Below are 24491 nucleotides of genomic sequence, written 5' to 3'. Positions count from 1 at the left end.
GGATGGCGTGCACCAGACGGAGAAAGCTTCCCCGATCCACAACCAGGTGAGATTGTGGTCTTTGAAGATTTCTTCAAACGGGGTTTTGGGATTCCAGTGCACCCTTTCCTTCAGGGTCTCTGCTTGTACTACGAGATTGGGATTTGCAATCTGCATCCCAACTCGATTCTTCTTGTCTCCACCTTCATCCATCTCTGCGAGGCTTATGGTGGCTTCCAGCCCCATTTCGACCTATTTCGCCACCTATTCTGTCTTCGGAAGAAAGGGAGCGGTGGCTCGAAGATCGCCGGTGGCGTTTACCTGAACCTGCGTGACGGCATGAAGGCTCAATACCTGCACTGCCCCTGGAACACCTCATTGGATGAGTGGTACAAGAAGTGGTTCTACATCCGTGACGAGCCGAACACCATCACTCTGTGTGATGTGGGACTAATTCCAGAGAAGAAAAGCAGCTGGTCGGAGAGGCCCAAGAACTTGGAGCAGATCGCCGAATTGCTCGGGATGATCCCATGGGGAAGGCTTGATGGCCCGAGCGTTGTCGGCAACTTCATCAGTCGAAGAATCCAGCCCTGCCAGAAAAGGATTCACCTCGGCTTCGAGTACCAAGGAGGCACTGATCCGACGAGGACCAGGAAGGAGCCGCTCGACAAGATGGAAATCAAGGCCAGGATTGGAGAGCTGTTCAACCTGGCCGATCCCAATTATGTTGCGCTGAACGCCATCGAACACGCCTTCAAGCTGGCTCGCCCTCCCCCAAAGGTAAATGACGCCCCCTTTTAACTGTAGAGTCATGTTGCATCAAGAAAATAACTGTCTTCTCCTTCATTTTGTGTCTCAGTGTAATGGCCGTGATCGGGCAGGAGTGTTTGTGTCGCCTCCCCCCGGTGTAGAATGGCCACAAGCTACTAGGCCAGCCGCCTAGACCAGCACCAAGACCGACGACGTTCACTGGGCGGTACTCGAGACCGTAGAGGACGCCTCGACCAGAGCCGCTGGCAAGCGTCCGGCTGCCAGCAAACGACGTCAAGCCATCTTCCCCCTGTCAGACGACGAAGCAGAGGATGCGGACATCTTCCGGCTCGTCCCCCGAAAGAGGAGAAGGCAGGTGGGACCATCGGAGCAGGGTGGCTCCTCTGTGCCAGCAGTGGTCACAGCACCGACCACTGCAACACCGAGCACAGACGAAGGGAACATGCCGCATCATACTCCGACGCCCGTACCGGAGGTTGAACAAGTCCCGGTGGAAACTGCCGAGCAAGCGGAGCAGGGGCGGTCGAGGAGACGTTCCTTCGCCACATCCTTCCGTAAGTCAAAACTGTAAGTATCCATACTTTTGATGTAAGCTTTGCGTTTTGCATTGGATGCTATTATCTTCTGAATTTGTCTCTGAATGTATTAGATCGGCGTCCACCGAAAGCCCCGACCAGCTAGCTGGGTGCGGAACGTCCTTACCAACAACGGCAGGACAAACTGCTCAGCAACCAGCCGTGGAGGAACCCATGGCAGGGACTCCGCCTGGGCCTCAGCAGGCGGACGACCAGACGCCAGTCCCCGAACAGAATACAAGTGCTCCAAGCACGAACCCTGATGAGGCGGATACCATAGCGCCAAGGGAGCTGGATCTAGCCGAGGGGCAGCAGCCAGAAGTTGCCCGGAACATGGTTGCCAACGTGACGGCTCGTGGGAAAGCCCTGGTGGTCGTGGAGTCTGCGAACCCCGGACCAGTGCCGCCTCCCGAACAGGAGGCTGAAGAGGATGAAGTGGAAGAAGTCCTGGGCCATCCCCAAGATAGGCGACAACATGTATATGTGTCGCGCTATCGAAACGACGAATGGGTCATGCACGAGGAAATCCCAGAGGTCGAAGAGACCTTAAGAGTCGAACAGGCAGCCAAGCGTCTGGTGACTGAAGTCCAGGTATATTTGGCTTTAGTCCTTGACCCTGTTGTGTAGTCGAACTGTCTGACGTAGCTTGTCTGTGTGCAGGACTTGATGAAAACTGCAAGATACCGAAAAAGGTGCTTCGACCAGATAGAAGGAATCATGATGACTAATAAGGAGCTGACGGCCGAAGTGGATCGCCTACGGCGCCAACTTGAAGCCGCCGACCAGGAGAGGACAGACCAAGAAGCACAGAACCAAAACCTAGTTGGTCAGCTCGAAAACAAAGAGCAGGAGAAAACAGGTAAGTGTTCACCGTATCATAGCAAGTGTGGGACTTGTGTTATTTTGTTCTTGACAGTAATAGCTGTAATGCAGGTTTAGAAGCTGAAGTGACCCGCCTCCAGGGGAAGAACAGTCGTGCGCTTGCAGAATGTGGTCGCCTGAAGGAGGACAATGAGAAACTGGCACGCCGCCAGTCGGAACTCCAAGACCACACTAACAGAATGAAGGACGACCTAAAAAGTAAGCACTCCAGACCACCTTTCTCATTCAATTGCCCACATTGCCTTGTTGTGTCATCACGTTTGATGTCTTGTGCTATTTTCAGTTTTGAAAGTCAACGCTAAGAGGCTCCTTGAGGCCGTGATCAAGGAGCGTGACGACTGGAAAGCACAATGCCTTAAGGCCACCAAGGAGCGGGACACGTGGAGCAAGCGGTGCCAAGAAATGGCAACTGGCATTGTGCCCGTCCTCGACCTTATCGACCCGGCCATCACAGAGGAAGAGCTAAGGACGCCTCAGCTCGGGCTGGTCGAGAGATGCAAGCAAGCATGGGGATGGTTCCAAGACTTCGTGAAGGAGGCGGGTGAGTACACGGGTGCCCATGTGCTAAGCATGGTGCGTGCTCACTACCCCCTGATCAATCTTAAACGCTTGGAGGCTGGGTACCCGAAGGAGATAGACCCAGACAAGGCCGAAGAGCTTCGGATGGCCCAGCTGGACTTGTCGTCAAAGATAATTGGCGATATTAACCTGTGCGGAGGTGGGACAGCACCTGTGCAGGGTATGCCATCGACAAGCCAGCTGGAAATGCCATCAGCTGCAAGCCAACCAACGAAGCCTACGGTCTCGACCAGCCAGGCACCGGCGGGGCCATCCCCTTCAGCTTGACTAGCTCTAGAGTCCCCGAGACTTGAGTAGGGTATCAGAGGCGGCGAGCAGTAAATGCCATGCGCCCCGACCAGCCAATGTAATAGGCTTAGAGCTGTAGAAGGAGGACATAGTTGTGTTATTGTAAACTTGAGCCTTTTCAGGCAAGCTTGTAATAACGTAACTGTATATCATTATAAGCTTGTTTGTTTTATACAAAACGCACTTTAAGCTTGAAATTTTTTGTTGGTGTAACTAAGTGGGAACGTGCTAACGTTCTGTTTAGTTGTACCGTTTTGCTCGACATGTCATCCTGAAAAGTTTGTGCGGCCCTAGTCTGGCATGTGGTCGGAGTATGAGATACTATGACCTATGCACACGTGGACGCAGACAAGTCAAACTAGGGGGACCTGCCGATCCCCCGCAACGTAGAGAGCGGATCCCGTGCACGTGTTGGGAGGAACCGGAGACAGGGCCTGCTCCGAAAACCGTAGAAGGAGTGGTGGTCGTCTTGTACTGGCTTAAGTTAGAATAATCATAAAATTCGGAGTGACACATTAGAGTGGTCGGAGAAATCATAGTTGCCTTAGTAAAGTAAATCGAAAATACAAGTAGAGTACATATCTCCGTAGTTAAGCATAGAAGCGTCTAAGCTTGTCGATGTGCCATGAGTTCGGTACGTCCGTGCCGTCTAGATGAGCTAACCTGTAAGACGTTGGACGTGTGACTTCCTTGATCATGAAGGGTCCCTCCCATGGGGTTGCGAGTTTGTGGACACCAGCCTAGTTCGTCTTCCACTTCAGGACTAAGTCCCCGACCACGAAGAAACACTCTTTAACGTTCTTGTTGTAGTACCTGCGCAAAACAGCAAGGTATTTGGCCGTGCGTACGCAAGAATCAAGCCTTTTCTCTTCTGCGCTGTTGACTTCTAGCTCCCGTACTTCGTCGACCTTGCCTTCGTCGAAGTTCTCTACCCATGCTGATCTGAAAGCTATATCTGGTGGGAGGACTGCCTCAGCGCCGTAAACCATAAAGTATGGTGAGACGCCGGTGTTACGACTGGGCTGAGTTCGGAGGCCCCAGACAATGGCTGGTAACTCCTTGAGCCATCTTCCAGGAGCTTTATCGTTTTCTCTGTACATCCTCTTCTTCAATGCGTCCAAGATCATGCCATTTGCCCGCTCGACTTGTCCATTAGCTCTAGGATGCGCCACCGAGACGTATTTTACAACTATGCTCCTTTCATCGCAGAAGTCCCAAAAAGCGTTCCCGGTGAACTGAGTACCCAGATCAGTAATGATACTGTTGGGCACGCCGAAACGGTGGATGACCTGGTCGAGGAATGTGACAGCTTTCTCTGAGGATGCCTGTACCAGAGGCATGTATTCTATCCACTTAGAAAACTTATCAATTAGCACGAAGACGCATGTAAATTTCCCAGGAGCTGGTTTGAAAGGCCCGATCATGTCCAGTCCCCAGCATGCGAAGGGCCAAGAGGCTGGAATCATCTGGATCTCATGTGCTGGTACATGGATTCTCTTGGAGAAGAACTGACAACCTTCACAGCAGCGGACTAGCTTCTCTACGTCGGCCACTGCTGACGGCCAATAGAACCCGGCTCGGAAAGCCTTACCGACCAGTGTTCTTGAGGCCGCGTGGTTGCCGCAGGAGCCAGAGTGGATTTGGTCTAGGAGATGCTTGCCTTCCTCCTGGGTTATACACTTCATCAAGATTTCCTCCTTAGCGTTTTTGCGCCATAACTTGCCATCGACGAGCAGATACTGCTTACTACGACGCATCAGGCGTTCATTTTCTGTTCGATCGATATAACCGCTACCGTCTATTAAGTACTTGATGAAAGGTGTTCTCCAGTCCGGCTCATGAGTGGTCGGAAGCGGCTCGGTTGTGCTCGGCGCCAGAACCGTAGCCACTAATTGCTGGTCTGAAACTTTGTCGGTCTTTGAATCTTCGTCTTCAATGGAAGGCGTGAGCAGGTCTTGGACGAATACGCCATGTGGGATTTTGGCTCGGGATGATCCTAACTTTGACAACGCATCCGCTGCCTGGTTCTTGTCCCGGACCACGTGTATGTACTCGATGCCATAGAACCTGCCTTCCAGCTTTCTTATCGATTTGCAATATGCGTCCATCTTTTCACTGGTCGTGTCCCAGTCCTTGTTGAGTTGGTTGATGACCAGAGCCGAATCTCCGTAGACATAGAGACGTTTAACTCCAAGCTCAACCGCAATGCGTAGACCATGCAGGCATGCTTCATACTCGGCGGCATTATTAGATGCTGGGAAATAAATCCTAAGGACGTACCGGAGCTACTCCTTGGATGGTGATACGAAAAGAACTCCTGCTCCCGCACCGTCAATGTTGAGAGAACCGTCGAAGTACATCATCCAATATTCGTCGGATCCCGGAGAGGCAGGCGTGCTTAAGTCTGTCCACTCGACGATGAAATCGACGAGTGCCTGAGACTTGATTGTAGTACGGCTTGCAAATTCCAAGGAAAAGGGGCATAGCTCCATTGCCCATTTGACGATGCGCCCGTTCGCATCCTTATTGCGAATGATGTCCCCCAAAGGATACTCGGTCATGACCACCACACGATATCCGTCGAAGTAATGTCTCAACTTTCGGGATGTTATCAGTATGGCGTAGAGCAGTTTCTGAATCTGTGGGTACCTGGTCTTGGATTCATTGAGTACCTCACTAATGAAATAAATTGGCCGCTGTACCTTGTAGGCGTGGCCCGGCTCGTCGCGCTCGACCACCATTGTAGTGGAAACCACCCGATCGGTTGCCGCAATGTAAAGTAGGAGAGTTTCGTCTTCTCTAGGAGCAGTAAGTACCGGAGGTGACGTGAGGTATTGTTTCAGCTGCGTGAAGGCAGCATCTGCTTCCTGCGACCACTCAAACTTCTCGGACGATTTGAGCAGTTTGAAGAACGGTAGTCCTTTTTCTCCTAATCTTGATATGAAACGGCTTAGAGCAGCCATGCAGCCGGTGAGCTTCTAGACATCCTTCACCTTTTTTGGGGGCTTCATGTCTAAGACAGCTTTGACTTTCTCCGGGTTAGGGCATATGCCGTCGTAACTGACGACGTTGCCGAGCAATATGCCAGAAGGGACACCAAAGATGCACTTCTTTGGGTTTAATTTCCATTGGAACGTATTAAGGGCTGCGAAGGTGCGTTCCAGATTGTCAACAAGGGTATGTGCTTCCCTGGTTTTGACAACTACATCGTCGACGTAAGCCTCGACGAGGCCGTCTTTTATCTCGTCGTTGAGGCAGGACTGTATAGCGCGTTGGTAGGTAGCACCGGCATTTTTGAGCCCGAACGACATAGTCGTGTAGCAGTAGGCGCCGAAAGGCATGATGAAAGATGTCTTGATCTGGTCGTCCTTTTTGAGAGCGATCTGGTGATAACCAGAGTAGCAATCGAGAAAGGAAAGCAGCTCGCAACCGGCGGTTGAATCTACGACCTCGTCTATGCGAGGTAAGCCAAAGGGGTCCTTAGGGCAGTGTTTGTTGAGATCAGTGTAATCAACGCACATTCTCCATTCATTATTCTTTTTGCGTACAAGAACCGGGTTGGCTAACCATTCCGGATGATACACTTCTTTGATAAATCCGGCTGCCAAAAGCCGTGTAACTTCTACCCTAATCGCCTCCTTTTTGTCGCGAGCGAACCGTCGTAGCTTCTGCTTGATTGGTTTGGCTTTGCTGTTGACATTTAAGGAGTGCTCAATCAAGTCCCGAGGTACACCGGGCATGTCGGAAGGTTTCCATGCAAACACATCCACGTTGCCCCTCAAGAACCTGACGAGCGCGTCTTCCTATTTGGGATCCAGGTCAGCCCCGATGAGGGCCGTTTTGCTGGGATCGCCCTCGACCAGCTGGATCGTCTTGTGCTCCTTGGATCTGACGTTCTTGCGCGGAGCCTCGAGCTCTGGGATCTCCAAGTGGTCGGCCGTGGTCTTCTTAGCGTCGAGCATGGTCTCGGCCATGCGAATAGAGAGGTCGTGGGCCTCTGCTATTTTGAAGCTGTCATCCTCGCAGGTATAAGCTGCGTATACGTTGCCCCTGAGGGTTAAAACTCCTTTCTCAGTAGGCATCTTGAGCACCAGATACCTGTAATGAGGTATGGCCATGAACTTGGTGAGCGACGGTCGACCAAGAATAGCATGGTAGGTGCCGTCGAAATCAGCGACCACGAAGTTGACGTAGTCGGTGCGGAAGTGGTCCAGAGTCCCAAACTGCACAGGTAGCGTGATCTGCCCGAGAGGTGTGGAGCTCTGTCCGGGGAGAACGCCCCAGAACTGTGCCTCGTACGGCTTCAGGTCCGCCTGGGCTATTTTCAGAGCGGGCAGGCTGTTCTTGAACAGTATATCAATGGAGCTGCCGCCGTCGATCAGTACCCTGTCGAACTGAACCTTGTTGATACAAGGATCGAGGACCAGGGGAAAACGCCCTGGCTCGGGTATGGCGGCCCATTGGTCCTTCCTGCTGAAGTAGATTTCACGGTGAGACCACGGAGGAAGCCGCGGATCGGTAAGAAGATTGTCGTTCTTTGCCACGTTCAAGCAAGCGCGGGCGAGCAGCTTGCGTTCTCGTTTGGTCTCGATGGACACCTTGCCGCCGATGATGGTGTGCACGCGATCAGTCGGCTTGACGTATTTATGACGAGGATCTGCATCGTCGTCGTCGTTGTCCTCGTTGCGCTGTTCCCTCACGTCATTAGGCTTGTCGGACATATCCGGAGCCTGTTGGCGCGTGTAGATAGTCTTGAGGACGCGACAATTCTCCATGGTATGGTTCGACTTGGGATGGAGCTGGCAGGGGCCCTTCAATGCTTTGGCGTAGTCGTCCTCGTAGTTACGACGTCCGCCGCCCTTTTTCACAATATTGACCTCGCCGTCGTCTTCCCGAGCACGCTTGCTCCTGTAATCGTCACGGCGGTTGCGCCGCTGATTACGTTGATCACGGTGGTCGCGGGAGTCATTGCGCTAGTTGCGGCGGTCAAAATTGTCGTTCCGACCACGGTTGCCGCGGTAATCGTCGCGGCGTGGAGGGTGGTCGGAGCGTGGAACCCTTGCTGCTTCTTCGACGATTATCTTTTTAGCGTCGTCAGCGTCCGCGTATTTCTTAGCGGTGGCCAAAAGCGCTGTGACTGACTCAGGTCTTTTCCGGAGGAGCTTGTCTCTTAGGGCGTCGTGGAAGCGGAGGCCGGTGACGAAAGCCTCGATTGCTTCGTTGTCGGAGATTGATGGGACCTTGATGCGCATCTCCGAGAAACGCCGAACGTATTCGCGCAGTGGTTCGTCTTTCCGATCTCGGATCCGTTGCAGATCATACTTGTTGCTGGGTTGTTCACAAGTAGCGATGAAATTGTCGATGAAGGCCTGCTTGAGCTCCTGCCAAGAGTCAAAATAGTTCGCCGGCAAGCTGACTAGCCATTGGTGACCTACATGACCAACGGCGACTGGGAAGTAGTTAGACATAACGTGCTCATCAGCCATGGCTGATCGGCACGCGGTTTCGTAGAGCATGACCCATAATTCGGGGTTTTCCTTGCCGTCGTACTTCTGAAGTTTCTCGAGCTTGAAATTCTTGGGCCATATGACTTGGCGAAGGTGTGGAGTGAACTGCTTCAGACCCGGCGGGCCGTGGGCGGTGTCATACTCCATACGGCGACAGCTTTCATGGGATGCACGATCGTTGGCTCTCTGGTTGATGCGAGCACACAGATCACGTCCACCGAGGTAATGGCGAAGATCGTTATTGCCGTCGCGGCGATCTCGATTGCCATCTGGACTAGCCCTACGACCGTGGTTATCACGGCGATTGTCGCGGTTATCTCGGTGGTTGTCACCTCGAACGTCGTGACGGTTATCCTCTCGGCAACGGTTTTCGTCCTGACCACCATCATGACCACCGTTTCCGCCTTGACGATTGTCCGACGGGTCGTTGTTGCGCGAGCCACGTCGATTGAGCGGCTGTGAGCGACTTGAGTATTGGTGGCTGTGGCTTGATTCCACTGAAACGGATGGGGCCCGGGCTTGATTCATCTCTGCGGTCTGAGCCATAGCAGCCGTCAGATAAGCTTGTATGTCATCACGAACTGCTTGGGTTTCTGGAGTGTTGGGCAGCCGCTGCATTATCGCCATGGCAACGGCTACGTTGGCGCTTGGGGTCTTGAAGACTTGTTTGTCCCCCACCCTGTCGAAAGCATTGTTGAGGTCGCGCGGTTGGATCCTTATGCGCCGTGCCTCCTGGTCTGCTTCAGCTTCGATTTGCCGGCGATTAAACCGGTCAATGTTGCGTGCTTCGCGTGCAGTCTTTTCTTGTTCTGTTTCGCCAACTGCTGGCGGCTCGTCGTTGCTGACAACATGGATCAAATCCCCTCGTCTTGGCAGGAAAGACGGAAATTGGGGGAAACCCGGGGCATGGTCTGGTAGATCCAGATCGTATTTGACGCCTTCATCTTCGTGACGCTGAAGCTCGGTGTGGACAGATGCGCTGGATGCGATGCCGGATGAGGAGCTGGAGTCACCCTCTCGAACTGTGTGGACAGATCCTTCTTGATAATCTTCAATCCGGACCATGTTGACGATGTTGCATGGCTTCGGACGAGATTGGTGTATAGGACATAGATCCGAGCGGCGTCGTAGGTTGTACGCGTAGCTGGAGGCGGCGTTTTGCAGGCCGTAGGGCTGGACCTGGTGGTTCTCCGTCGGGACTTCGTACTCGCAGAGTCGGAGGCCCGTCGCGAAGGCTGGCTGGCGACGAGCGGAGCGCCCCTCAGGAGTAGATACGACCACAAGATCTGTTCCAAGCCGTGCAGGACGACTGGCCCGAGCTGGTCGGATAGATCTGTTGTGGGGAGCTGTTACCTGCTCATTAGGTTGGCTTTGAATCGTACTTACCAGAGCTAGGGTTTCAGCGAGTTTGATGCCAACCCGATCGATGGAGTCGAGCAGGTCGGTGTCGTCGATTTGCTTCCCTCCGTAGCGGGGAAGCGGATGACGGGTTGTCGACATGGCTGTAGGCGTGGTCGGAGCCAGATGTACCATGGTCGGAGCCAGATCCATCGTGGTCGGAGCCATGTTCGCCGTGGTCGGAGCCGTGTTCACCGTGGTCGGAGCCGTGTTCGTTGCAGATGAAGTAGTCGTCGGCGCGGGTTGAATACACGCCCCGGTCATGGTGATGGAGACGTCAGGGCCGGTGGTCCAAGTGATCTGGCCGATGGTGAACGTGAGGCCGTTGGGCGTAGCCATGGAGCCGGAGATGATGACCATCTTGTTTGCTTGGAGAGCAGTACGCACACCCCCTACCTGGCGCGCCACTATCGACGAAATATGGTCGGCAGTCTACCTAGGGGTATGCCCAAGGTAGTAGATTATCGGCAGACAGGTGCACAAGCCCCAAAACAAGACGGTGACGCAAGACAGACACGAGGTTTTATCTAGGTTCGGCCGCCAAGAAGGCGTAACACCTACGTCCTGCGTCTGATTTGTATTGCTGTATGTCAATGAGAGATGTTTTTTAGAGGGGTCCCCTGCCCGCCTTATATAGTCCGGGGGGCAGGGTTACAGATCTGGCAACTAATCCTAGTCAGTTACAATTGCCATATGTGGCCGGATAAGGATTCCTATTCTAACCGACCAGGATCCTGCTTGGTCGCCAAATCCGTCTTGATTCCTTGTGCGGGACTCCGATCAGGTTAACCGGGCCACACGTCATCTTTCGGGTGGACTGAACCCATCGATCCGGGCCAGCCCAAGCTTAGCCGTAAGGGTATAGGGGTTAATACCCCCACACTCCGTCGTGGTGAATCACCTACAACCGCTCACAACTTGATTTGGGTCATCCACAAGCACTGTCGGATGATCACCAAGCTCCCAATCACCACCAAGCCGTCTAGGTGATGGCGATCACCAAGGGTAACAAGCACGAACTCTCACTTGACCACGACAAGCCTAATGAGAAGGGTGGATACACACTTTGCTACTCTTGATCTTACTAATGAGGGCTCTCTTTGGGATTCTCAAATCTCAATCACCTCACTAGGACCTTGCTCTTTTTAGCACTCTCAAAGATGTTTCTTAGCTGTTGGAATGAGCAAAAGTACCCCCACACACGAATGGATGAAGTATTTATAACACCGGCTAAAAAATGAACCGTTATGTGCCTCTACGGGGTGACTGGACGCTCCGGTCATGTTGATCGGACGCTCCGGTCAGTTCATCTCGAATTCCAGTGATCAAATGGTGACCAGACGCTGGACAGCGTCCGGTCGTGATTTTCTCTCTCTGGAACCTTACTGGAGTCGACCGGACGCTGGCCCTCAGCATCCGGTCACTCACCTCTCAGCGCCTGGTCACTTCTAGACGACTTCACCTTGATCAAATGAACTGACCGAATTCTGCGCCAGCGTCCGGTCACACCGAAGCCAGCGTCCGGTCAGTATTTAACCCTCCATTCACTTTCAACTTTCGATCATACATGAATGAAGTTTGCTCCAATAGATCTAAGGGCTATTTTAGAGCTACCTAGTGCTAGATTTAGCAAGTGTGTACCACACTTAACTCACTAGACTCACCTAGGTCAAGCTACCCATTCATACCCCCCTTAATAGTACGGCCAAAGGAAAAACAAAGTCCTAAACTACTCTAAGTGTTTCTTCAACACCAAACGACACTTAGAACTAGTCCATCCTTAACCTTGTCGTCCATCCTTTGAAAACTGAAACGATTTCCATCGTGGGGGCATGACCACCATGATAGCCCAACCGATCTCCATTACCGTGACCTAACTTATTTGCCTCTGCAAAACCAACGTTAGTCACAGTAATCACATATTGTCATTAATCACCGAAACCCAACTAGGGACCTAGATGCTTTCACAATGCTTAACACTGGGGTGTTACATATAACTACAAAGTTCAAGAAGCTAAGAAAGAATCTCAAGGAAAAGCAAGCTTCCATGCCAACCCTCAAAGCTACCATTGCAAATACTAAATTGCTCATACAGTTTCTAGATACCTTAGAAGAATGCAGAGATTGGAGCCTTTATGAATGGAACTTCAGGACTGTGTTGAGGACAAAACTCCTGTCTCTCCTTGATCTGCAAAAAATTTATTGAAAACAGAGGGGCTATCAAATGGGTGAAATTGGGTGATGCAACCACTAAATTCTTCCATGCAAATGCAACAATTAGAAAAAGAGGTAACCTGATTAGCCAATTGGAAAAGCAGGATGGTACCATCTTGATCTACCACAAGAACAAAGAAGAACTTCTTTGGCAGGACTTAAAAGAGAGGTTAGGAAGAACTGATTTCACAAGGTTTGACATTAATCCATCAAGCATCTTAGAGAGAAGAGATGACCTCAGCTATCTCTAAGAGCCCTTCTCAAACATTGAAATTGACAGAGTAATTAAGGAACTGCCAAACGACAATTCACTTGTCCTAGATGGCTTTAGCAATGAGTTCTTAAAAAAATGCTGGCCAACTATAAAGGAGGGTTTCTATAGATCATGCAGAGAGTTCCATAGCAACAATGTCTGCCTCAGAAGCATTAATTCTTCATACATTACACTCATCCCTAAAGTGGAAGGGCCCAGAACAGTTAATGATTATAGGGCAATTTCCTTGCTAAATTCATCAGTAAAATTAATAACCAAGTTGTTGGCAAACAGGCTGCAACCAATGATTACAAAGCTAGTGCACAGAAACCAATATGGGTTCATCAGAGGAAAGACTATTCAAGATTGCCTTGCATGGTCACTGGAATACTTGCACATGTGCCACCATTCAAAGAAGGAAATTGTTATCAAACTAGATTTCGAAAAGGCATTTGATAAAATGGAACATGAGGCTATGCTGACAATCATGAAAGAAAAAGGCTTTGGGAATAAATGGTTGGAATGGATGCAGTCAATATTTTCTTCGGACACTTCAGCCGTTCTTCTAAATGGAACCCCAGGGAAAAGGTTCAACTGTTTGAGAGGTGTGAGGCAAGGTGATCCTTTATCACCCTTGGTGTTTGTACTAGCTACTGACTTCCTACAATCTCTGGTCAATAAGGGTAAAGAGTTGGGAATGTTAAGGTTACCTATACCTATAGAATCAAATCAAGACTTCCCAGTGATACAACATGCTGATGATACACTGCTTGTGCTAGAAGGGTATACAAGGCAGTTATTCTTCCTCAAATCAATGCTCAACACCTTCTATGAAGCCACAGGATTAAGAGTAAACCTCAGAAAATCAATGATGCTGCCAATAAACATCAATGAAGAAAGATTTGATCTGCTAGCAAAGACCTTTGGCTGCTCTAAGGGGTCATTCCCATTCACTTATCTTGGCCTTCCAATGGGGTTGACCAAACCAAGAATTCAAGAATACCTACCCTTCATAAGTAAGTGTGAAAAAAGACTAGAAAGTGTATCAAGCTTTTTCTCTCAGGCTGGAAGAATAGAACTGACAAATGCAGTATTCACATCCCTCCCAACCTTCTTCATGTGTACACTTGCTTTACCCAAAACTGTGATTAAAAGAATTGATAGCTTCAGAAAGCACTGCCTCTGGAGGGGTAATAATATTAATGCCAAAAAACCATCAAAAGCAGCATGGAAGATGGTTTGTAAAACCAAGGAAGAAGGATGTCTAGGAGTCATTGACATTGAGAAACAAAATGAAGCCCTGCTGTTAAAGAACCTAAACAAGTTTTTCAACGAGAAGGATATTCCTTGGGTACAGCTGATTTGGGAGAAATATTATAGGAATGGGAAACTACCAGGTCACACAAAGAAAGGGTCTTTTTGGTGGAGGGATATCTTGAAATATCTCCCTCATTTCAAAGAAATGACAAGGGTCCAATTACAATGTGGCAGCCGTATTCTTTTCTGGCAGGATAACCGGAATGGGCAAGAGCTAAAATCATTGGCTCCAGAACTATATTCCTTTGCTAAAAACAAGCTCATTACAGTACAGAAGGTCAGGGAGCGGGGAGATTTCATCCAACTACTTTATCTACCAATCTCAGAAGAAGCTTTTGAGCAAATGCAGCAACTGCTACAAATATTGGGAAGTCTGACAATAACAGAAGACAAGGATATCTGGAGGTATATATGGGGAGAAAATTTCAGCTCTTCAAGGGCATACATGGCTCTAATGGGGCATCACCAAGTTCATAATGCATTTCGATGGCTGTGGGAATGTCTTTGCCAACCTAAGCATAAGGTATTCTTTTGGCTTTTAATCAAGGACAGATTGAGTACCAGGAATATTCTAAAAAGAAAGAACATGCACCTAGAGTCCTACAATTGTGTTATGTGCCTTCAAAACACCGAAGAAACCTGTCAACATCTCTTCCTTCAGTCGCAAAGCAATGCTGGAGACTGATAAACATTGACATTCCTCAGAATGAGAACTTTCCAGAGATCACTGATTATTTAAAAGACAGACTGCATTCTTAGTTTTTTATGGCAGCTGCCATCCTAATCTGTTGGGCCATTTGGACGGCAAGAAACGAGCTAATCTTCAGAGGGATCCAACCGTCAGTAAATAATGCCAGAAGCCTTTTTCACAAAGAAATCCTCTTGCTCTTGCATAGAGTGAAGTCAAGTCTGAACTTTCAGTTGGAACAATGGATTCAAAACCTGCTGTAATAGTTAGATCTAAGCTCATTTTCTTTGTTTCTTTCTTTGTTCCCTAATTTCTTAGCTTAGGTTCAGGCTTAACCTCCTTGTAATTTCTGTTTGAGAACTCTTCTCTTTTTATTTCAAATAAATCCCTGCAGGGGCTTCGGCCCCTCCAGTTTCATAAAAATAAAAAACTACCTGACGTTTTTCATGAGAAATTTGCGCGCTCAGTTCTTAGTGGTCGTGGAGACGCGGACCTGCAGGACAACGATCCTTCCGGAGTCGTGCCGTGGGCAAAACGAGCCTCACTTACGCGGGTTGAGACAGGGGTCGCATGCAGATGCAGCGCAGGCTGTGCAGCTAGCTCGCTCGCCGGTTCAAGCAGCGCCGTTCGTCCAGCAGACCCGTGACACAGGTTGCTTCGTCCATGACACGCGACTACGCATGTGGTTTGTTGTATCGTGTGGGACAGCGACCCTAGTTGGCAGTTAGTTAATGGTGAAACGCACCTAGCTACGGCGTACCAACCCAGCGAGGATAGGAATCGATCAACCACGTTTGCATCGTGTAGCGTCTCTGAGTCTGAGATCAAAAGCCTGTGAATTATTAAAGCTCCGTTTACGGCGCATGCATTTTTTTTTTCGATGTCTCGAATCCTACGTTCCTGCGTTTCCTAACTAAAATTTGACAAGGATCGCAATCATTTTTTTTTATACGCCCAAAAGACGTTACACGGTAGCAGCATTCACACGTTTTGCCTATTATTTCGATCGGGGTAGGTAAGGATGAAAACGGACGGAATCGAACGGAGAACTCTTCAACCGTTTTCTACTTTTATATTTGAATATGAAAACGAAAACGAAAGCGGACAAACCAAACACGAAAACGAACACGAACTTACGGAATATCGAGAATTTCGAAAACGAAACAATTCGAGCGGAATTATATCGAACACGGTCGGTATATGAAAACTCAATACGGAATACCGACCCGTAGACCAAGTGCGTGACTAAGTGCATACATGATCAAGTTCAAGTGCATATAATAATTAACAAGTGCATATTATAGAAACATGAACGCGAACTGAGTCAGAATAATTTTATTAATCTTTTTAGAATAGATGTAGTATTTTATTTTAAAGATTTATTCAGATTTTTCTTTTGAGTAACAAAGATTTATTCGGCTGATGCAAAAACTATCAAATGATTGACTTTGCAGGTGGGTGTTAAACCAATGAGCTTGATGGGCTATGGCCCAGGTGGGCTTTCGTGTAGATGCTGCCGGTTTCCTGACATTTAGCACCATCTCATGAGGTGAAGAGAGACGAGGCTGAGCGCCGTCTATAAGAGAGAGCAGCTGGCCACCAGTAGAAAGAACACAGCTACGTGGTGAACAACCTGTAATTGGGCTGTATGACCTGTGCAGTTGGCCAAATTCGGTTTAAACCGAATTTTCAATTCGGAATATTTCAAATTAAAAGTAGAAAAGTAGAAAACGGTCGGAAAAATGTCTAAACCGTTTTCTACTTTTACATTTGAAATACGAAACATCTGAAATGCGAAAGCGAAAACGGTAAAGTCGGACAAGAAAATGCGGATTCGATCGGATTAAATATAAAAAAACGATGCGGTTCGGTTCGGGATATTTCCGTTCCGTTTTCATCCTTAGGGGTAGGTATGTTGCTGGCCAAGCGTTGCGCATGATGCCGTCTGCGTGCCGTGTGTTCACCTTCTTTTGGTGCTTAATAATGTGTGTGAGCTAAAATCGTGTGATTTCATTGCTATAAAAAAAATCGGTCCAAATCTCAAACGCAAATTGAACAAAAGATCCTGATCTCGACGGTGCTCAAAATGTAGTACCACAAAGTGTAGGTTGTTGTCACCGCCGCGCTGCACGTCTCGCGTTCCCTTACCAAACAAGCCTCGCGCCGTCGCCGTCTCCGTCTCGCCGAGAGCAGCGAAGGGCAGACTGGTAATTTACCGACCGTCGTCGTCCTCCCATGCCCCACCTGGCACTGCGAACCCATCGCACCAACTAGCCATCTATTTATAGGCATCAACATGGCCCTCCGGCCTCCGCCAACATCAACCAGCAACTCCCTCCCATCCCACACCCGCGCCGCTCCGGTAGGGCCCCGGACCACCCGCGCAGGGAGAAAACCACAGCGCCGCACATGCAGCGCCTCGCCTCCTCCCGGAGGCTCCTCCAGGCGGCGCTCGCCCCTGCCCGTGCCAACTCCAGCCTCTCCGCGGCCGCCGCCGCAGCCGCGCCAGAGAATGGCGCCGCCGCCGTCCCCAAGATGCCGGCATTCGGCTACACGCCGCCGCCGTACGACGGGCCTCGCGCCGACGAGATCTTCCGGAAGCGGGCTCAGTTCCTCAGCCCGTCCCTCTTCCATTTCTACGACCGCCCTGTACGTTTGCCCGCTCCCCCATCGCCACTCCAGTCTCCAGTTCTCTGGGAAGGACCAGATTGCTACGGACCAAAAAGAAAAATGAAAAAAAAACTGTAAATTACCTTCGGATTTCAATATTTTTTTCGGTAAAAACTGCACCGATCGCCCGGGCGATCAGTTAGGTTAAGACGATCTATCGAACCACGCTAGCATTTTTCGGAACCAAAACATTTTTTATTTTGTTCTTTCGGGACTTGCCGTCTTCTTGCTAGTCTTTTGGCACAGAGCAGTGATCTTTGTCGTTTTCCGATAGGTTTGATAGGAATGCCATACTGCATGTGCTCTGTTCTTATCTGAAGTAAAGTGAGATCTGATATAACTTTACAAAAGTATGCAACCGAGCTCTGTCTCGATGCATTTCAGAACCCCATAGATGCTGGCTAGCAGCCACAAATTCTGCATTGCAGGCAGTACCACTCAAATCGGAGTCTTAAGTGAATCAACAAAAGAAACTTGTAGTACCAGTACCCCAAGCTGTCGACAGTTTTTTTTTTTTGTATGTGTGTGTGCACTAGTAGATCTTTACATGCCGGATGGATTGAAAAGTGAATAAGCGATAAGCGGCCTTTGGTTATAGTCTTTTCCTGGGTTCTTGCAAATTGCAATGACGAGGGCTGAGGCTGCTCAGTTTTGCCTGCAAACTTGTAGAAAATCTAGGCTCTTCCGATTAATTTCCACAACTATGTTTTGTGCCTCTTAGATCTCAAATATATGTAGCTGCGCCACTTGTTTCTCTATTTGTCAGAATATACTCCGTACATGGTTACTGACAACAAAACATTTAAAACTGTGCACGCATTGTCAAAGTACATAAACAAGGTCAAGATTGGATTTCTGCAGACAGAACCAAACCGTGTACCTAATTTGCTGACTCCTGTTCCATTGGAGTTCATGTGCAGTACTCAGAGGAGCAGGTGTGTTATGCATCAAATAATTTTAAAGGAGATATAATTGGAGTTCATGTGCCGTACTCAGAGAAGCACGTGTGTTACACATCAAATAATTTTAAAGTAGATATACTTATCTAATTTGATAGAAGCTGGCACGAAGGAAGAGAAAAAAAAAGCAGCTAGCACTTTGAGATCCACTTGCATGTCTGGAAAGAAGCAAACAGCAAAGTTAACCACTGCATGTTGTCATCCTGTCATTACTTAGTACGTGAGATCATATGAGTGCCTCTTGTAGTATGTATGATGTAAGAACCGATCAAGTATATTAGTTTTCCAATCAAGCAATAGAAGCTAAAGTCATTGTCAGTACCACAGCATGATTGCATTCAGATGATCATTTATTCTGCGATATTTGTTGCAGTTGAACATAGTCGATGGAAAGATGCAGTACCTATTTGATGAGGATGGCCGTCGTTACCTGGACGCATTTGGTGGCATTGCAACAGTTTGTTGTGGGCACTGCCATCCAGATGTGGTTGAGGCCATAGTAAACCAGGCAAAGCGGATCCAGCACTCCACAGTTCTGTATCTCAATCATGCTATTGCAGATTTTGCCGAGGCATTGGTTTCCAAAATGCCTGGTGATCTGAAGGTATTCTCTAAGAAAATTTTCAAATGTTTCTTTATTTGTAGTTACTTCAGAAATGGGCATTCTTTTGGATGATTGAGCCTCATGGAAACTGCTGTCTTTCTTTGCAGGTTGTTTTCTTCACAAATTCAGGCACGGAGGCGAATGAGCTCGCACTGATGATTGCACGGCTTTATACTGGTTGCAATGACATTATCTCACTTAGGAATGGATACCATGGGAATGCTGCTGGAACAATGGGTGCTACCGCTCAATCCAATTGGAAATTCAATGTTGTTCAGGTGGGTGCCCCTTCCATTTTCAATACTGCAATAAGGTGAAACCCCAAAACTTTACATAGAAACATCATATCCAAACTAATGAAGTTCCATAGCTATACTTGCATCGGTCCCATGTTCTTTGCATCACTGTGCTTTAAAATCTCCATTGAGTACTTTGTTTTGTGGCAAAACACCTTGATGATTGCTAGCTCATAATGAATCCAGACGGGAGTACACCATGCGCTTAATCCAGACCCCTACAGAGGTGCTTTTGGTTCTGACGGGGAGAAATATGCCAGAGATGTTCAGGAAATTATTGAATTTGGGACTACAGGGAGAGTTGGTGGTTTCATTTCGGAAGCCATACAGGTATTCCTATATCAAAGCACCGGTTGAGCATCTTCATCACTCTTTTAGATGAAAAGCAATTTTTTCCCCTGAGCACGACATGTTCTTTTTTGAAGGGGGTTGGTGGAATAGTGGAATTGGCACCAGGATACTTGCCCGTGGCATACAATATGGTAAGGAAAGCTGGTGGACTCTGCATCGCTGACGAAGTTCAGGCAGGAGTTGCGCGAACTGGAAGCCACTTCTGGGGATTCGAAGGGCATGGTGTCATCCCAGACATAGTCACCATGGCCAAGGTAAAGCTTGAAAAATCCTCCATAATGTGCAGGCTCTTACAATACCATGACATCCCATAATGGTAAAATCATCAAAATGCACATCTGGTGCATCAAGTCGGTTGCTCACATGTTCTTATTGAATTTCAGGGTATTGGGAATGGCATACCCATAGGAGCCGTCGTGACAACACCAGAGATTGCTCAGGTGTTGACCCGCAGAAGTTACTTCAATACCTTCGGTGGTAACCCTGTCAGCACTGCGGGCGGGCATGCAGTGCTCAAAGTGCTGGAGAAGGAGAAGCTCCAGGAGAATGCGTTTGTTGTGGGCTCATATCTAAAGGAACAGCTTAACAAACTGAAAGAGAAGCATGAAAGTAAGCAGGCAAATGAAAAAAGAAACAAATAAATCATGTCATTATTACTTGCCACTTACATTTTACCTGTCTGTTCTTCAGTCATCAGTGATGTTAGGGGCAAAGGCTTCCTTCTTGGAGTTGAGCTGGTGACAGACCGTGAAAAGAAAACCCCAGCCAAAGTTGAGATCTCACATGTCATGAACCATATGAAAGGTAAGTGTGTTGTGCTTTGACAACCTCTTCCAGGTCTGAAGCTAGATGCAGAACTCTTACTGTAATCTAAGTGCTCTCTTCTTCAACAGATATGGGAGTGTTGGTTGGGAAGGGTGGTTTCTACGGGAACGTTTTTAGGATAACACCACCGTTGTGCTTCACCAAAGATGACTCCGGTAAGACCTGTTATCTGCTGAAGCATTCCTCGTTGATCTGAACCAGTGACACGTGATTTTTCCGGGGAAATGACGAACTGCCTCGTGTTGCAGACTTCTTCATTGAGGTGATGGACATTGCGCTCTCGAAGCTGTGAGGCAGGCAGGGCGAAGATGATGTGCGAGGCAGGCAGGGCGAAGATGATGTGCATACTCTGGTCCGTTGGCATGGGATTTTTACCCATAAATAATGTTGCGATTTGTGAGACAGCACCTCGTTGTCTCTTAATCCGTTGATCCGTTGGCATGGTTGCCCATAAATAAGAGTACTTGTGAGACAGCACCTCGTCTTGTAATCTGTCTCGCAGACCCATTGAGCAATATGATTCTTGTAAACTCTAGCTTCATCCAATCTGTTAATCCTGATCTAGCTAGTCGTCTGAATAGCAACTGTTTGTTTGTGACCCATATCAACTTCTTTTCAGATGCTCCACATATTTCTGAGAAAAATTAAACGTACAATCCAAAATAAAATGTTCACGAGTTAAATGAATATATGCGAGTATCAGAGCACAGGAGAATAGAAAACACGAAGCAGGCAACGGTGGTTTCTATCATCAAGCCATCACGATAATGTCATTGATCATCTGCAGCAATGACTTCTCTACCCATCTCGGCATCTCTAGTAAATTTAAACATGCAGCAACTAAGAAATTGACCAACGTAACAAATTCGCGAATTGACACGTTAAAATATACAGCAAATTTACATCAAACCAAGCAACTGTAGCAACTAACTAAATATATGCTCATCCCTATTTTGAACTTCGGAGGCCTATTTGTTTCTACCAATCATAGGCTGGCCACCACCCTTTGGACTCGGCTTGCTGGTAGACCTGTTGATCTTGCTTCCAGCGCCAAAACTCTTCACGTCGATCAGGTCTCCAAACAAATTGTCCGGCATGTAATATGGTCTGGCTGCTGCCACTGGAGTTTCTTTTGGCCGCTGATTTCCGTTCATCCGAGCATCTGTAGCCATGTTCAGACCAGTGTATGTTTGAGAAATATAAGAGTTGTAATTTTGCACCGGTTTTGGTGCTGGAGATGGAACAAGTTGCATTGATGGAGCAGCATATGGTTTTGATGTTGTTGGATAGGTAGCTGCAGGGGCAACAGAAGCAGCAGGAGGGTTTGGCATTTGGTATGTCGCAGGCTGAAAAGGATTAGCTGAATTGGCACTTGCAGGCATAACCCATGGTGGTGCCGGATAGCTAGACACATATTGCTGGGGTTGAGTCACATATTGCTGGGGTTGAGTCGGATATGCTCCAGGCTGTGCAACCGGTCCCGTTTGGGCCCATGGTGCAACATAGTTATTGTAAGGAACATATCCCTGGTTTGTTGGATAAGCCTGGTTGTTGGCAGGGTAATTTGCCCCATTTGCCACAGCAGGCTGATAGCTCGGCAGTGTTTCTGGTCCATTTGATGTGACACTCGGCTGACTCCAATTTTGGTTCTGAGTTGAAGAATCTGCAGATGATTCAGGAGGACCGTACAAGGTGAGGCTGAGAAGATCAATCATATCCTGCTCCTTCGTCCTGGTTCCACTACCAGAAGTTGCGTCGAGAGGTACTATTGCATTGCTCGCAACTGAAGAAACTTCAGAAAGTGCTGGATCAACGGGTACCAGGGCCTGATCACCAGCACTGGATGATGCCTCATCACTGGATATCACAGATTTGTTTTTTCTGCAAATACATAAAAAATGATCAATAGTTAAAACCGTAACAAACAATTACAGTAAGTATAGACAGCCTGAAGCATTTTGCAGGCCACTAGGTACCTTCGTGCTATCTGAGCAAACTCATCATCTTCATCCTCTTCAACTTGAGCCTTATTATCATGTGTAATTGGTGTAGATGGCTCAGGATTTGGATCCTCTCTGTGTAGTTCTCTACTCGGTGTTTCAACTGGTAGTGGAGAACCAGAAGCAATGGCATCATGTTTTGTGTGTACACTCTGTAAGTGATCATTTAATTCTAGTCCTTGCTTTAGCAGCTCTTCATCCCTGACAATATGCACAAAAATTTCATATATTATTTTTATGATACACTGAAGGTCTACACCACCATGTAGACATTAGACATCATAAATTGCAACAATGGAAACCATGCTTATTCATAAATTAGGTTATGCAATACATTAAGAACAAGGTAATGTAGCTCTGTATAATCTGAGAGGGATAAGCGTACCCTGTGGAACTGACAAACTGCATGAGCTTTTGTTGATTTGAACGACATTGATTTACAAGATCTGTAATAATTTCATCTTTAACTGCCATGCGATCAGCAGGGTTCAAAGCATTCACCATATCACACAGAAGTTCCGTTGCATTTCTAATATTATTCAAGCCCTCAAAGCTGAGCAGCAAAATAGAAAAAAGGGTTATATCCATAACAGTAGTAATAAAAGAAAAATCTACACTTGGGACAGTCAAATAAGCCAATGCTACATAAGAGTTTACATCAATGTTTCAGCATCAGATGTGATTCTCTCATTTAGACTTCCAGAAGGATATCTAGGTGAACCATACACCTGATGTGTTGCAGGAGTAGTAAATATTGGAGGAGCATCTACAGGACGTCGTGGGAACATTACTCCTGCCCTCTGTAAAACGTTTTGCCACAAGAACATACAATAAGGGCTAGTAGAATAATAGTTCATTAAAATGTGGGAATTATCTATCACTGGTGCACATATTTCTTCCAAGGCATGTTTTAACTCCAAATTAATTTAGGAGAAGAATACTCCATCTCCATGACATAGAAACTATCTGCACACGAGACTGAATTGGTATTGGATGCATACCTTTAGTTCAATGTATGACCAGTAGTACTGTGGATATTTGCCACCAGGTCCACCAAATGCCTCTTGCCATGAATCCAGAAGTAACAATGCCTTATCCCTCACTTGCATAAAAAGGGCATACCCAGTGCAGAGAGCTCCCGCTCTGTGCAGGGTCTGGGGAAGGGTGTTAGTGGCAAGCCTTACCCTCGCTTGTGCAATGCGAGGAGACCACGACTCGAACCCGGGACCTTCCGATCACAGGCGGTAAGACTCTACCGCTTGCAAGCCTTATCCCTCACTTGCATATCATGCTGAAATATTTTATAAAAAAAGATATAAGCAGAAATATAGCATCATGTTTCTCCATTGTTAAGAGAAAAGAAAATGTAAATGAATAATAAATACAAGGCTACGACAGATCCACAAAGTACAAGAGGCTTAGCGTCAATATTATGATCTGTAGAAACACAAACTGCAACCTCTATCAGTTCACATAGTAACAGTCAGAACTCAGAAGGTTACTTGAAAGAAGAATTATGGTTCGCCTAAAACACAAATTAACATGAATAAGTTTCTAGTGAAAAATGAAAATAGATACCCATAGTGAACCCATAAAAAATTGAGGAAAAGGTGACTTGAAATGGCCAGACCAATTTTCGTGCTTTGAAGACTGATCAACCAAACAACAATAGGATATTGCAACTTTAGCAGCTCTGCTGTTCATTATTCTATCATTAGCAAACACAGAAGCAGGCAGGTGGACTAGGAACCGGAGGAAGGAAAGCAGAGAATGCGAGGGCGAGGCCCGCCCCCGTGGGCTTATCGACTTCTGAGTCGGCGACGCACGTGAATGACGTGTGGGTCCGGGACCCGCGTGGCAGCGAGAAGGCTCTGTTGGGTTGTTCGGAAGGAAGGAATTGTATAAGAGCATCTCCAAGAGTTTGCTATCTCAACTTGGCATCCATATAATTTTAGCAAAACAAGAAAAAATAGCCTCCAACAGTTTCACAAAACAACTTGGCATCAATAGCAACTTGGCAAATCTTCCCTCTGCGCGCGCAAATATGCGCGCGCGTATACGGCTCGGCATCCGGGGCTCTTCGTTTGCTTAGCGGGGCTCTTCGTTCGCTTAGCGGGCCTCTTCGTTTTGTTAACGGGTTTTTTATTTTACCAAGTCAAAAATGCCAAACTCTTGGAGATTGATTGTTTTTTTTACTTGGCATATAATTTTGGGAATTGGCAAATCACAAGATTTGCCAAGTAAAATTTGACAAACTCTTGGAGATGCTCTAAAAGGTAGGCGACTCGCAGATGATGAGGTCTTGCTGATTTGGGTTTAAGCGGTTTTGGTCCAG

General features: G+C 47.8%; 2 protein-coding genes across 2 annotated transcripts; one reads left to right on the top strand and one right to left on the bottom strand.

Moving 5' to 3' along the window:
* The first annotated feature begins 16768 nt into the window (after positions 1–16768).
* LOC136512541 (alanine--glyoxylate aminotransferase 2 homolog 3, mitochondrial-like) lies at positions 16769–20766 on the top strand. The gene is made up of 9 exons (XM_066506511.1): positions 16769–17100; positions 18454–18684; positions 18792–18962; positions 19167–19310; positions 19406–19585; positions 19715–19940; positions 20022–20135; positions 20225–20311; positions 20405–20766. Exons 1-9 carry the CDS (start codon positions 16861–16863, stop codon positions 20446–20448), a joined length of 1437 nt encoding a protein of 478 aa, XP_066362608.1. The 5' UTR covers positions 16769–16860; the 3' UTR covers positions 20449–20766.
* A 270-nt stretch (positions 20767–21036) lies between these two features.
* On the bottom strand, positions 21037–23265 carry LOC136514479 (TOM1-like protein 6). The gene is made up of 6 exons (XM_066508428.1): positions 23158–23265; positions 22814–22956; positions 22542–22709; positions 22133–22357; positions 21632–22037; positions 21037–21574 (listed from the first exon to the last, which is right to left on the bottom strand). Exons 1-6 carry the CDS (start codon positions 23263–23265, stop codon positions 21125–21127), a joined length of 1500 nt encoding a protein of 499 aa, XP_066364525.1. The 3' UTR covers positions 21037–21124.
* Positions 23266–24491: the final 1226 nt, after the last annotated feature.

Source organism: Miscanthus floridulus, chromosome 16, assembly GCF_019320115.1.
Source record: "Miscanthus floridulus cultivar M001 chromosome 16, ASM1932011v1, whole genome shotgun sequence".
NCBI classification, from domain to species: Eukaryota; Viridiplantae; Streptophyta; class Magnoliopsida; order Poales; family Poaceae; genus Miscanthus; species Miscanthus floridulus.
This window is presented reverse-complemented; position numbering and strand designations above follow the sequence as displayed.